Below are 14,735 nucleotides of genomic sequence, written 5' to 3'. Positions count from 1 at the left end.
TGTCCAACAGTACAGGTGGTAATTTACTTCCCAATCTTACCCCCATACATATCACTGTCTATCCTGATTTCCCATCTGCTACCTACCACTTGGGGAGTATTAGATTTGCAAATTTAGGGTAAGTCATCTATCCCTCAAGTCTACTCCTATCTTTTATGAAGTACACGTAAGTATCTGAAGAAATATCTTGGGTGAATATGGGCTGTGTCCGATGCTTGCTTCTAAAGACCTGAACATGAATAGGTTGGCCATGGCAGTGTTAATTGGGGGGAAGGTTGCTTTTCTGTTGTTAGAGTGAAATCCATTACCAGATGATTCTGAGCATGCTGTGGAATATAAATTAATTAGTGCTTTTTTAGTTTAACTGGTAGCTATTAATTCCATTTTGTAAAAATCCACAGCATGGAATACATATACTAACTGCATTTTATCTCATTATTTACTTATGAATAATTCCCATCTAGATCACTATCTAATAAAAAATCTACCTCTAATGGTGAATTAATTTTGTACTTATGATATCTACCCCTGGACAACAACTACGTTACACCTGAGTCCACCATGTATTCGCCAGCAAAAGCACTGGCAAATATTCCCCAAAATACGTCTCTAGCAAAAATCATCCTCAAAGAAGTGTTTTATCAGCTCCCGATTGACATAAGGCACTGGGAATTCCATGACATCAAATGCATATGGAGGAAAATTTTAAGCTTGAACTAAACTTCCCATGGACTCTGAGACCTGCCATCCTTCAGAGATGGTCTCTGAAGACCAGATTCAATTTTGAATAATTTTGCTCAATTCATGAAACAAATGTTATGTTCACCATTTTACTACACTTATAACAACAGTGAATTTTCACAAATCGGTGGCTATATCAGTGGAAGACAAATATTCAGAGGTATGTGTGGACACAGCAGTTACCTCCGAACAACTCGCCTGGAAATCAGAGCCATGGAATATGGATCGTACTGCTACTGCCTATGCCAACCTTCCTCAGTATGCATGGATATCTAGGTAGTGGTGACCGCTAATGACTTTTCTAGCCATCCGTCAGGTATTTAAATCAAGTTACTATTGTTAAAAGGACTTAAATTGTATATTACTCGTCGATAACACCACACACGCCTTTGATGCTTAAGCTAGGTTCAATGTAGTCTCCGAAAACGGTCTCTGACGGAAATCCAGAAGTCCAGTAACAAATGAAACGTCGCAAACCAATGCCTGCGCTTTTTTAATTGATCGTAAAATATAAATTTCTAACTCGTGAAATCACGTTGACAGCCGAAGACATTTTAAATAAGCTTCTTAAACTTTTTTTTTTTAACGTTTCAGTCTAATGTAAAACTATTAACCTCCGGGTACTTCATTATTATTGTTACAGGTAATCTATTGGTTAAAGTAGGTTTTGGATGGACATAATTACCCAATATTTCTCTGATCTCTCAAAACAAAAACAACAAACTACTCCACAATAAAGCCCCTCTTAATCTCCGTATTCTTCTAAGCAAGGGCAGGGGATGTATTTTTCATGTCAACGAAGTCTAGTTTTACATACTTAAAGCATTTAAGTTGCCCAACAAACAACGCAAACAGTTATAACTTATATTTGATAATTCTTGAATGGATAAATCTTTCTTCCCGTTGAAATAGTTACAAAAACCGAAGATTTCATTTTGAAATATGTGGTCATTCGTTGACAGTAGTGTATCATGGGAAGGTACTGAAAACACGACTCATGGACAAATGACGATTCCAAAGCGTTGGGTGTTTTCATTCTTTAATCATGGCTGCCGATAATGCTAGGGAAAAGGGTCTCAATGTGTTTAGAAAGAAACTCCTTGAACACAAGGAGGTGGAAAGCCGGTTGAAAGAAAGTATGTTTTATAATTATGTGCAATTATTTTATTAAACACATTATTGTTTGCATGAATACAACATTTTCAACATTGCTGAATCACTGCTGTCAGCTATACAGTTTCCAAAATTTCATTGAATTTCAGTGAGAGAACAGCTTAAAGAGTTGACGAAACAGTATGATAAGTCCGAAAACGACTTAAAAGCTCTTCAGAGTGTTGGACAGGTAATTATTATTGATATTTCTGTTTGGTTGTTTGTTTTACTTTTCGTTAAAATGCCTTTACTTGCAGATCGTTGGAGAAGTCCTGAAGCAGTTGACGGAGGAGAAATGTAAGTTTATATTTACTTATTTAAGGCATTAGCTGATGCAATAAGAACATTCTATCACAATTGTGCTTTGGTACAGTTATAGTGAAAGCCACTAACGGCCCAAGATATGTTGTTGGATGTCGTCGACAACTTGATAAAGCAAAATTGAAAGCTGGAACCAGAGTGGCTCTCGATATGACAACCTTGACTATCATGCGGCATCTCCCAAGAGAGGTGGACCCACTAGTGTATAACATGTCCCACGAAGACCCCGGAGACATCACCTACTCGGCTATTGGAGGGTTAGCAGAACAGATTCGTGAACTTAGAGAGGTATGTAATTGTGGCAACAAAAATATTTACGTCTTACTCTATATGAGCAATCATGTTTTGGAAAGGAGCATGTTTTCGAATCTGCAAACATACCTTCCTTTCCCATATTTAAATTACCCATTCGCTGTTACCTGTATTTAGTTAGAATCACTAGACAAAACGATGCCTCCATGTTTAGAGGAAGACTATCGTTTTTGTTAATGTTATCGTAAATGGTGATAAACCACTTTGAGCTCTTGCACATTGCTTGGAATATAATGTGGATATAATGCGGATAGAATTAGAAAATACTCAGTTTGCCATCAATACTTTTAATAAGGCCGTAAATGAGGTCACTCTCGGCAAAACGGAACCCTATGCCTCATCACGCCCTGCAGTAAATTTACTCATTGATTTTCTGTGCGAATTATTACAAATGCCTTGAAACTTAGAAATAAAATACTTCTGGATTTTGTCTCCTCTTCCCCTCGCGTCCCCCTCACAGAACACCCTAAAATACGGTTCCCGAGTCGTATGCCACACCGGTCTGTCCCCATTCCCTCGTTGGGTCCTGGTTATCACCCAAATTTGGAGGGCATGTCATGTAAAACTTATTAATTAGACGATGTCAGGGACATATTTCCACCCACAACTTATCTCATTTTTCATTTGGCTAAAGACCCCGCTAGATTTGTTTCCATCGTGATTCCTTAACCCGAGTTTCTTAGTTTCCCAATGGCCTTCGTTTTACAACGAGAACATACTTCCTTGATATTTTTATCTTCGTTTTGTTGTATGATTATGTTAGCTGCATAATGTGGTTGTAAATTATTGTCCAATATATAATGATTTACATGGAAAGGAACTGGCCCCCTACCCTGATATGTGAATTTCACATGCTGTTGGGCCTAGTACTGGGTGAACTCTACCATCACCTACCAAACCCAACTTCGGGTTGATTACTGTGTTTATAGTTTTTTTATGTAATGAATATCCAAAATTAAAGAGCAATAAGTTCAATAAATATTCGAGATTGAACCTATCATTCTGCTTCCTTCAGTTCTATGTTAAGTTGTGATGACTGAAAATAAAAAAAGTGCACAAGGATTAGAAATAAAGGAGAATTTGGTGTGATTTAAAGGAAGTAATTATCTAGAAGTAGAGTAGAGTTATCAAAAACTGTATTAAGTGATTTGTAATACATAAGTTGGAACCAGTTAATATATGTTCTATGGCTTAGTTGGGAGTTTTCATTTGATTATTTAGCCGGTTTTGGTTCTCTTTATTTTAAGGGCATTTTAACTGCAGTTAAAATTTTTTTTTCTATATTTACAGGTTATAGAACTCCCCTTGCTGAACCCCGAGTTGTTTCAAAGGGTTGGGATAACACCTCCGAAAGGTTGCCTCCTCTATGGACCACCTGGCACAGGCAAAACGCTCTTGGCCCGTGCTGTTGCATCACAACTTGATGCCAACTTTCTTAAGGTCAGTAAAGTTTTTCAGTCTTTTTATAATTATGGAAAGGCTATCAATTTTTCCATAGCTAATATGTATTCATTTATACATTAAAACTATTTGCTTGTCACTATTCTGGATGGTAGAAGCATAGCAAAATGGACTTTAAAAATATGCTTATGCAGTATAAAATAATACCATCAAGTTAACTTTGTAGGATAGCATAATATCCATGGCTGTTAATTTGACCCTGCAATTTCCTACAATTTTGATTATTCCACTCAGTGGAAAATTGTATTGTCTAACAACCAACATTGGGTGCTCATTCAAGCGCTCTTGTCAGCTACGAGTCCCTCCTGTTTGAATCCTATGATTCTGACAAATTCAAAACATCTAGTTCGGCATTCTTGTAATAGTCTGCTGAGTAATGTTGTAGTAATCAGCTCTATAATGGTCCTCTAATTATATTAGCATCAAGCAGATCAGTCATACTTGGATGAGAGGGATATGTATGTAATTAAAAATCTTTATGTTATCTCTCAGTGTTGAAAATTGAGGAAACAATACCGATTCGAATTCATCTCTTGCAACCAAAATATTCCATTGTAAGAATGCGGAGCTTATTTATTGGGAGAAAGCACAAGAAGATAATTGAATATATGTACATATGTGTAGTCAAATGAAAACCTAATGGACAACCACACTCACACCACACACGACCACTCACACTAATGGATGCAGACACCACGACGACACTAGGCCAGTCTGGGTACCAACAAGGACATAACAAAACAATTGCATGTGCCTGTGAGCCATCAATATTCATTTCTCCTACCGCAGCGATGACAGTATCTATACGTAACAATGATGTTGTCACCTTTTGCATGGACTGTGTTATGGCGAGTTTTGGTTTTCATTTGACTGACCCTTACACATAAGTTCCAGGCTATTATGGCCTTTTTTTCAATGGCATAGTATATAAATGTTTCACACGTATATGTATACAAAATTTCAAGTTAAAATGACTGCTAGAGGTTATTTGCATGCAATATTGTCAGTTGCCAAAGTCATATCAATGATCATATAAATCAAGCTGGGGATGCCTCTGGGCAACCTCAGCTTGTCCCAGGTGATTTTAATGGGCTCCAGATTTTCCTGGAAAGCCATAGGTAGTACAGGGAAAGGAACTGGCCTCATAACCTGATGTGTGTATTTCACTCACTGTTAGGCTTGGTATTGAGTAAATTGTAATGGATCAACTTTTGGGTTAATAACTGTGGTTTTATTGTACTCACCACCCAAACTTTGTGTATAGGACAATCAATGAGAAAAAACAGCCTCAGTGAATTGGACTTAATCTTTGCCTAAGTACAGCACAGCTTTCTTATGATAATTGCTTGGTCAATATAGCCACCAGCATCCAACTCTGACCAACGTTATCTAATGGTCCCCTAATGGCCATTCAGACATCTAAGCTCTAAACATGCTATGCCATGGCCCTCTCTCCCCCTGCGCAGAAAAACTTTTCTAATGGATTGATTAGGTGATAGTATTGGGAGCAATAGGGAAGGGAATGAGCAGGGAAAGATGGGAATGCCTCTTGCCAGGAAGCGATGTATAACCCACTAATTGGATAGCTGGACATTATATTATGCTTAATTAATATACTCAAATTAAAGCTTTTGCTTATAATACATTCTAGTGTCAGAACATTTTAATCCTACAATGATCATTTTCTTAAGCCTTTATCATTTTGCTCCCCTCGTGTAATGTTTCTTTGGTTTAAAATGCATTGTAGTATGTTTAGGGCTATACATAAACTGGTTTATTTCTCTTTAAGGTTGTTTCAAGTGCAATTGTGGACAAGTACATTGGAGAGAGTGCTCGCCTAATTAGAGAAATGTTTAATTATGCAAGGGATCACCAGCCATGCATCATATTCATGGATGAAATTGATGCCATTGGTAATTGTATTTCTTCTTTTTTTTTCTTTAGATTTAGAGCATTAATGCGAGTCCATGAAAACAGGTAAACATGGGAAAACCAGGGGAATTAAATATGTTGTATAAACATGTAAAGCTAGGAACGTCATGGGCTTTTGAGTGGAAGTCAAAAATATGGACTTTCTTAACTATTTTGAGATTTTTATGCCAAATTACTTAGAATAGTATTGATAATAATAATTTATAAGTGTCTCCTGAGTAATTACGAGCAACTTCAATGACTTTGGCGGTGAATACTGTAACTTGTTATTTTGATACAAAGCATATTTTATGGTTTTCACTATGATGACCTTAATGATACACTACACTAATATGATGTGTAGTTTGCTTGTTTAGGGTTCAGTATTGTTGTGAAGTGCATTTATAGTGGTATTCTGCCACCTGCCTTTATCATCGTTCAATGCATTATGTATTGGTACCATAAATTCATCGTAACATTTCACTGGATACTTTCTAGCACATGCTTACGTGGAAGTTCAAGTAGAAGTGACATGATTGAAAAATCAGGAAATTTTCAATTTCATTTTCGTATCCTACATTTAAAATCAGCCAAAACTAATCCTTGGAAGTTGTTGAGAATATCACCAGAAATTTAAATTCATGGAGTAAACCACTGTCATCTTTGTTGTATATTTCCATTACTTTTGATTTTTGATTGCAAACTTAAACGAAACCACTACTCAAGTTTTAATGGTTTGGCATTTGTTTGGAGCATTTGAAATTGGGCATATGAACATGCTCTCAGTGATAGAACAAGCGCTGAGGATCAGACTTGTAATTAACTTGTTTGTGTGGTTTGTAAAAAATGTCAATAAAATGATAATTTGCAATATTATTTGTTTTTATTTACCCATTAAGGTGGTAGGAGATTTTCTGAGGGTACATCTGCAGATCGAGAAATTCAGAGAACACTAATGGAGCTGCTCAACCAGATGGATGGCTTTGATTCCCTTGGCCAAGTTAAAATAATAATGGCCACCAACAGGCCGGATACTTTGGATCCTGCTCTTCTCAGACCTGGACGTCTGGATCGTAAGATTGAGATCCCACTGCCCAATGAGCAGGCTCGATTGGATATCCTCAAGATTCATGCTGGCCCAATAGCCAAGCATGGAGAAATTGGTGAGCATATCAGCAGCATACATCTAAAATTATGTTGGTTGTTTAGAAGTATCATATATTACAGTTCAATACAACTACATGCTGGCTCAAATCCACACTTTGATTGGATCTAAATTCTTTTCATTTAAATGCAGAAGTTCAGTTTTATACTATGAATTCATCAATTATTGTGTAATCATTTTCCATCCATACAAATTTACGTTTAAAGTGATAAAATAATTATTTTGACTGTATGCTTCAATTTTGAATAACAGTTTTGTTGTTTCTTAGCTGTTAAGAAATACAGTTAACTCATTTTTATTTTAGTTTCTGCGTGTTGGTATTAATAATGCATAATGCTCTATTCTAAATACTATAAAATATTTTACATGCGTTAATTTTTACCATGACATTAGAGTTAACTTTTAACTATCCATTTTTTTATTGTCCATGCTATTCTCCTCCCATAACCTTAAATTTTTAATAAAATTATAATTGTTGAGGTAATGAAATGGTTTTAAACTTTTTATTTATTTAACAAAAGATCCTCGTTTGAAATACCTAAGCTTTTTGAAATTTCACTTGATCAAAAGTTTTCAAAAGTATTTAATGTTTTAATTTAAATATATTTGTACTATGCAAACTTTCCCATTACTGTTACCCTCGCATTCATTAACCCTGGGAATACATATTCTCCATTCATTCCTATTTATTCTGTGTAATTTTACTGTACAGCAAATAAGTCATTAACTATTTACTCTGCATTAATTAAGTTAGAATAGTATCAGTGATTCTTTGTCAATATTCATCCTCTGCTAGTCATGTTTTTTCCTGGCTACGTGAATGGTGCAGATTTTGGAGGAAAATATGTTTTGCTATTCGCTGGAAGATAAAAGGGTAATTTGAAAAGTTCTCGAAATGGAATAGAAATAAACGACTTATCTCAGTGAAACTTTTTCATTTTTCAATGTAGTCTCCCTGTACCCTAATACACTTGGTGCAGCAATGTTCCATTGTCCTGATCCCATCATGAAAATTAGATTCCTTCAGGTCTGCAAAATACCCTTCTACTTAGGCTATTAGTTATTGTCCATTACTAAAAAAGAAAGAAAGACTCGTACTTTTCCACAGATTTTATTATACGGTACAACGTGTCAGGTACCTGATGATGCTGCAAGTCGGTGAAACGCGTTGTACCGTATAATAAAATCTGTGGAAAAGTATGAGTCTTTCTTTCTTTTTTAGTAATGGATATTAATTACTTCCACGAAGTGAAGCCTGAAACAATAGAATATATTAGTTATTGGTTTGAAGAGAATCTCTGTCCACCAGGGAAAATTTTGAGTTTGGGGAAGAGATGAAAATCTGATGAAGCCAAATCAGGTGAATAAGGCAGGTGTGGCCACAATTCATATCTTAGTTCACGTATTTTTTTTGCCATGGCAATGACCCTTGTGTGTGGGTGTACATGGGCTTGATGAAAAATGACTTTCTTCCTTTTCAAACTTGTCCTTGTTTCGTGTTTATTTTGCTGTAGCTGGTTCAGGAGGTTAGTGTAGCATTGTCTAGTAATTGTTTCACCAGTGGGAAGATAATCTATCAGCAGAATCCCTTTCACATCTCAGAAAACTGAAGCCATCATCTTTCCGCCTGACTGTATTTCATCTGCTTTCTTTAGTGGTGGTGAATTATTATGTTTCCACTGCTTTGACTTCTTTTTAGTCTTGACTTGAGGGGTGCATAGTTCAGAAAAACATTATACTTGAATTCGTAAAACATTGTTATTTCTCCAATAAGATGCAGTTCTGTAAGAATTGAACACTACTGGACCTACACCGATTCTTAGTAAAATTGTGCATAATGAAAGGTCAAGCAAAATAATGAATATGGCAAAATGCGATAAACAGAAAGTTCAGCAATATACATGAACCACTAGAATTCATGAAGATATAATAAAAGATGTACTAGCACCGAAAACTCAGCAGTTTAATATTATGTAAAATTGTAAGATATCTTATTTGTCAACAATCACTGACTCAATATTAACTAATCTTGCTGTAAACTGACGCAGTAAAATAAATATAAATTGACACAGAGGAAACGCAGACCAGGGCGAGCTTGTACCAGCATGAAAGGTCATATACCACTGGCCTGAGGGTAACGAAAAAATGTAGGAGAACCAATGAGGCAAACATTGTGTGTACAATCAGCATATGTCTTGAGAATAGGGGAAACCATCTTAGCAAGCAGCAGAAATAGAGCACGAGCCAAAGAAAGAGATATACCACTGGCAGTAAAAAGAACTGGATCTTTGTAGCTAACAGGCCTGAAAAATGACTGATGAAGACCTGAGAAATGAAATAATTTTTTGACACTCAATTTTAAGCATTTTAGTGATTTTTTCATGACTAATTCTAGTTAACGACATTGGCTTATGTTCATGGAGATATGGTATTTCTGGTAGATGTTTGTCTGTATGCATTTGAGCAGAATTTTGTGTTGTCTGATGTGGCAAATCTTTGTTTGTAATTTTTTTCAGATTATGAAGCAATTGTTAAGTTGTCTGATGGCTTCAATGGTGCTGATTTGAGGAATGTGTGCACTGAAGCAGGATTGTTCGCCATTCGTGCAGAAAGGGAGTATGTGGTTCAGGAGGACTTTATGAAAGCTGTGCGCAAGGTTGGGGACAATAAGAAACTGGAATCAAAGTTGGATTACAAGCCTGTTTAATAATAGCCTGCAGCTATTTTATCTGAAAAGTAATGTCTTGCAGCCGGTGAATCATATGTGCAACAATGTGCTACATTTCCTGCATCTCTGCTGTGGCTTTTTCCAATTTCTTTCGTATATTGAGTTAAGGAATTGTGGAGTAATAAAGTTGAGTGGATTTTTTCCATATTTTTCTTTCTTGTTTTTTTTAATCCAACATCATCATAGAAATAAATTTTTGAGTGTACTCTATTCTTGGGGATGTGGTAGTCCAGGATCCAGCCCATGGGTAAAGCCCTGGATTACTGACCAGTGGTCCAAGTTTTGATTTCTAGGCACTCTTAGCTTCACCCAAACTGTGTGATTGTTTTGGTTAAAGCTCTTCCTGGGATACCAGTGGTGTCACAGGGAAAGGAACTGCCCTCTTCCTCCTACCCAGATGTTAGTTTCACTTGTCTTTGGGCTTAGTACTGTGTAAACCCTGCTATTATCTTTGTAAAACCATACTTCGAGCTGATAACTCTGTTTTTTCTATATTCTCGTACACAAATAGCATTTTTTTGCACCTTAGCATTGTAAAATGTGTAATGATTTTATTCACGCCAAATGACGAGCAAACATTTTCATGGGTCTCTGTTGCCTGCAGATAGTATGTGAGCTAATCCATATCTAGCAATCAAGTATAGGAGATCTATTCGTACTTAGAGATGGAAGATAAAAGAGAATAGCTTTGTTTTATCTGATGGGAAAGAGTAAAAACTTTTTATTAAGAAACTCGAAGGGAAGAGGATGGGTGTTGGAAGAGGAAGGCCGGACAAGTGGATGTAGGAGATAGTGAGAGGCATTTCTTTGATTCTCCTAATAAAATAAAACTTCACATCCAACATTACAGCAAACTTTTCTTTAATTCCATGTATCATATTTCTCGGGCCATATGATGCACAATTTAACTCCAAAATGTTCTCTAAAATCAGAGTATAACTTATGGGCCAGGGGTGTACTAGTATAACTTTGAGAAAGCCGATTTTTTGGAAAACTACATAGCCATTAAATAAGTCTCATAGATTAGGTATAGAAAATTGTTGCCTTTATTACAAATTTTGCTAATAACATTGTCATGAGGTAGCAACAGTTCTAATATTTCATTGAAAGTACGGCCTAAAAACTTCCTAAAAAAGTCAAAAATATATCGTTTAATTACATCTCACATGTAGTGCCGCTGGGAAACTTGTACCCATTAGGCAAATGGTGATATAGCCCCTCTGCTAATTCATACTTAAAATGTATCTCTCCCATTAAACTGAGTCATTCAACCTTAAGTGTATGAGAGTGTCATTAATGCAAAGAAAATGGTTGCCTCTAATATAAATTTTGATTATATCAGGATAATAATATAAACTAAGCATCACACAAAGAGTTAAAATGATAAAAACCTCCTATAATATTAAGAGAGAAGGTTATCATGCTGTATTGCATTTGAATTTGTGAATTACACTTCAGAACATGAAGACAAGGGGGCTGAAATGCATACAATTAAAAACAATCAGCATTGGGTGGTGTGATATGACTTTTGAATTATGATTTTCGTTTAGTAGTTTAATTTGAGTTGTATTGAATTATATTTCATAAAATTAAATTTATTCTCTTCCATCAAAAAGAATAGTTTCTGGTAGGTGAGCAAAAATTAAGGCTCTTCATGTGTACTTGTATGTAGCACAGTGATGACTGAATTCAAAACCTGGACTTGGAGATAAGAAGTTCAGCATAGATTGGAAGCTTTTGAAACATTTTATGGAGAAGAATGGCGAAAATGCTTGAGATAAATGGGGAAGTAGACTGACTGTTAAGTTTTAAATTTGTTAGAAAAAGGGAGGAATTTGCAGTTGTGGAAATCCGGAGTAGACTGAAAAAGTGGGCAATGTTGCTTTCACTCGAAGTGCTTTCTTCCTTCAATAGACCTCTCTGATTTATTCCCATCAGATTGCCTTCCTGATATCACTTAATTGATTCTGCAGTGTTCTTTATGGTTGTAATCACCATGCTTCATGTAGTTGACTACCTCGAAAGGCAACTTGGAATTACCGTATTGTCCCATTGATTATGTGCGCTTTATCTATACAAAAATGTTCAGATGATCGAAAAAATGACGATGTACGTTATGTAATGAAAATTGAAAAAATCCAAACATAAACGTATGTTTACACACTCACATCCGATATAGAGGTATTTTTACACACACTGTATACAATTTTTACATGCGTATATACAGATGCTCGGCATCTATACATGTTGAAGATAGCTATGAAGCCCTGGGCACGTGGTATCTATACAAATTCATGAGAACTACAAAGTTCTGGGTGCGCATTATCGATGGGAAAATATGGTAGTTACATAGTTCAAGAAACAAATAAATCCAAGAAACTGCAGGAGATGCCACAACAGTAACTTTTCACGGAGTCATCCACTAATATGCATTTCAATGGAACAATTTCAGAGTGTAAAAGGCAAAAGATTTTTACACTGAAATTGTTGCGTTGGAACAAATGATTATTATCATCAGTAATCGACCAGTTAAGTTAGTTTTGATGGGGACTAGCTACCAAATGATAGTGACAATTTCTTTGCCTCACCTAGCAGAACACAACCTGACATCCAGCACTGCAATTATCCCCTCTTCAATTCTGTATACTTCCTTCCTCCCTTCATTCCACCCAACATCGCTATCCTTTTCCTGCCCCTATCCTTGCTTGCTATCCTCTCCATTCTCCCGCCTATCACGATCTTTAACATCCCATTCCCAATCAAAATTCTTTGCATCCACTTTTCCTGCCTGCTTAGTATATATTTCTCCCAGCAATCCTCTTACATCCCCACCAAAGCTAGTACGCTTTGTTAGTTTTCCTTTCAGCACTCTTCACCTTTTCAATCCTTCTCTACACCAACATTTCAAAACCCTTCAATCTATTCTTATTAACCTGTTTCAATGGCCATGCTTCCACAATGTAGAAACTACACTCCACATCAAGGTTTTGACCAACCTTTTCGTAATATCCTTACCTAACATCCTTGTCATCAACGTCTTCCCTGTTAAAACTCCTGAGCCTATGCAGTTCTACTTTATGCCTCTAATACTTAATATTGTGAATAATTTATTATGATTTGGTAATCTACCAGTTAAGGTGGATTTTTGGATGGACAGAGCTACTTAGGGATCGAGATGGTGCAGGGGCTAACATACTGGCTTCCCACCCAGAGGGCACGGGTTCAAATCCCGGCGGTGTTGAATATTTTTCAGAGGTATCTCGATCCCTACTTGAGGTGCTTTGTGGAGGGCACCTTGGGTGAGTAGGCCGTCTGTCTGATGGGACGTTAAACTGCGGACCCCTTGGCGCCTTTCGTAAAGAGTGGGCTAATGCCCATGCCGGGTTTCTCTCCACTCGTCTTCCTTTCCTGCCCATCCCCTATGGCGCAATTGACCTCAGTTGTCTGTTGCCCCCCCTAAAAACTACTACTACACAGTTACTAAATAAATATTTTGTGAATCCTAGCAAAACACAACATCAAGCATCCTACTCTACATCAGGTCCCTCGTCATCTCTGAGTACTTCCTTCCTCCCTTCATCCCGTCCAACATCCCTATCCTGTTCCTTCCCTTTCCTCGTTTGCCCAACATTCTCCCCTCTATTACAGTCTTCAACATCCCACTGCCGGTCAATACCTGCCTTCATCCACTTTTCCTGCCTCCACAGTATTTCTCCCAACAAACCTCTGTCATTGCCCACCATACCAAGTACTTCCTCATTTGTTTTCTTCTCTGTCCATTTCACCTTCTCCATTCTTCTCCACACCTACATTTCAAAAGCCTCCAGTCTACGTCTATCCTCCTGCTTCAATGACCACATTTTCTTGCCGTACATAGCTACGCTACATATAAAAGTTTTTACTTAACATCCTTACTCAACGTCCCTGTCATCAACCCCCACTTCCTTGTGAAAGCCTCTTTGGCTAGCGCAATTCTTCTCCTTACATCCCAACTACTTTGACCGTGTTGGTCCAAAACACTACCGAGATACATAAACTGTTCTACCTGCTCTAGTATTTGCCCTCTTATTTTAATGTTTAGCTTAGCCTTTTTCTTATTGTGAATAATGTCATTATAAAAATAATTAGACTCCATAGTCTACATAGAGCAAATTGAAAAATTGCCCAAAATTTTGGTAAATATGAGAGAATTATTGGTATGACCTACGAGACCAAAAATAAGATCGTATTCAATCATGACATTGATTAGGTGATCAGATCCACATGTTTCTCTCGAGGGCGGGCCGGCTGGCTTTTCGTGATCGGATTCTAATGAAGTATTTAGATATTTTGGAATTCTGTTTGAAACTGCCACTAAATCTCATTGAAGAATGATGGTGAAAATTTAAGTTTTTTCCTCGTTAGTTTGCAACTGCTGCAAAATTTTGCAGAATTAGATTCCTACCAAAAAGGATGCACAGGTAAGTAGGTTAGAAATTCATCAAGAATGTGTACTGATTCTAATTTTACAGAAATCATTGTATGTGTATACAATTACAAATTATGAATACAGATATTACGGAGAGGATAAGTATGCAAAAGTGTTCTTACTTGGTCAAAGAAATTCATTCTTATAAGTATTTAGAAAATGCATAAGATTAGCTAAATATGTAGGAGACAATTATACTTCAAAATTCAAGTTACTGGACAGCAACAACAATTGTTTCTTTTTTGTCTAATTCACAATATAATGCTTCCTTATAAAATATACATGGTCCGTGAACTAATTTTATTTAAGGGCAACTGCTGATTGTTGCATATGAGGGTTATTAAAATGGTAGCTATACCATCTAAGAGCATAAGTAATGAAAAAATACATATCCCTACTCTGATGACAGTACTTCTGCATGAATTTTATCCGGACAAAATAATTTGCTGTATTTTCGGGACTTTATGTAAGACATA

At 36.5% G+C, this 14,735-nt stretch overlaps 1 protein-coding gene across 1 annotated transcript; it reads left to right on the top strand.

The window, feature by feature from the left end:
* The first annotated feature begins 1,772 nt into the window (after positions 1-1,772).
* Rpt4 (Regulatory particle triple-A ATPase 4) lies at positions 1,773-9,938 on the top strand. Its single transcript, XM_071593428.1, has 8 exons — positions 1,773-1,877; positions 2,004-2,083; positions 2,151-2,190; positions 2,267-2,502; positions 3,817-3,966; positions 5,777-5,900; positions 6,798-7,061; positions 9,580-9,938. The coding sequence occupies exons 1-8, from the start codon at positions 1,787-1,789 to the stop codon at positions 9,768-9,770; spliced, it is 1,176 nt and encodes a 391-aa protein (XP_071449529.1). The 5' UTR covers positions 1,773-1,786; the 3' UTR covers positions 9,771-9,938.
* The last annotated feature ends 4,797 nt before the right edge of the window (positions 9,939-14,735 follow it).

The sequence above is a fragment of the Hetaerina americana genome, unplaced genomic scaffold, assembly GCF_022747635.1.
Source record: "Hetaerina americana unplaced genomic scaffold, ioHetAmer1.1.p SCAF_6, whole genome shotgun sequence".
NCBI classification, from domain to species: domain Eukaryota; kingdom Metazoa; phylum Arthropoda; class Insecta; order Odonata; family Calopterygidae; genus Hetaerina; species Hetaerina americana.
Note: the sequence above shows the minus strand (reverse complement) of the source record. Positions and strands in the feature narration are given on the sequence as shown.

Bases quoted from the DNA above. Each gene is read 5' to 3' on its own strand.
- Rpt4 (XM_071593428.1), top strand. From the start codon at position 1,787: ATGGCTGCCGATAATGCTAGGGAAAAGGGTCTCAATGTGTTTAGAAAG. The intron at 2,503-3,816 runs GTATGTAATTGT...CTATATTTACAG, and splicing joins AGATTCGTGAACTTAGAGAG to GTTATAGAACTCCCCTTGCT. The intron at 7,062-9,579 runs GTGAGCATATCA...AATTTTTTTCAG, and splicing joins AGCCAAGCATGGAGAAATTG to ATTATGAAGCAATTGTTAAG.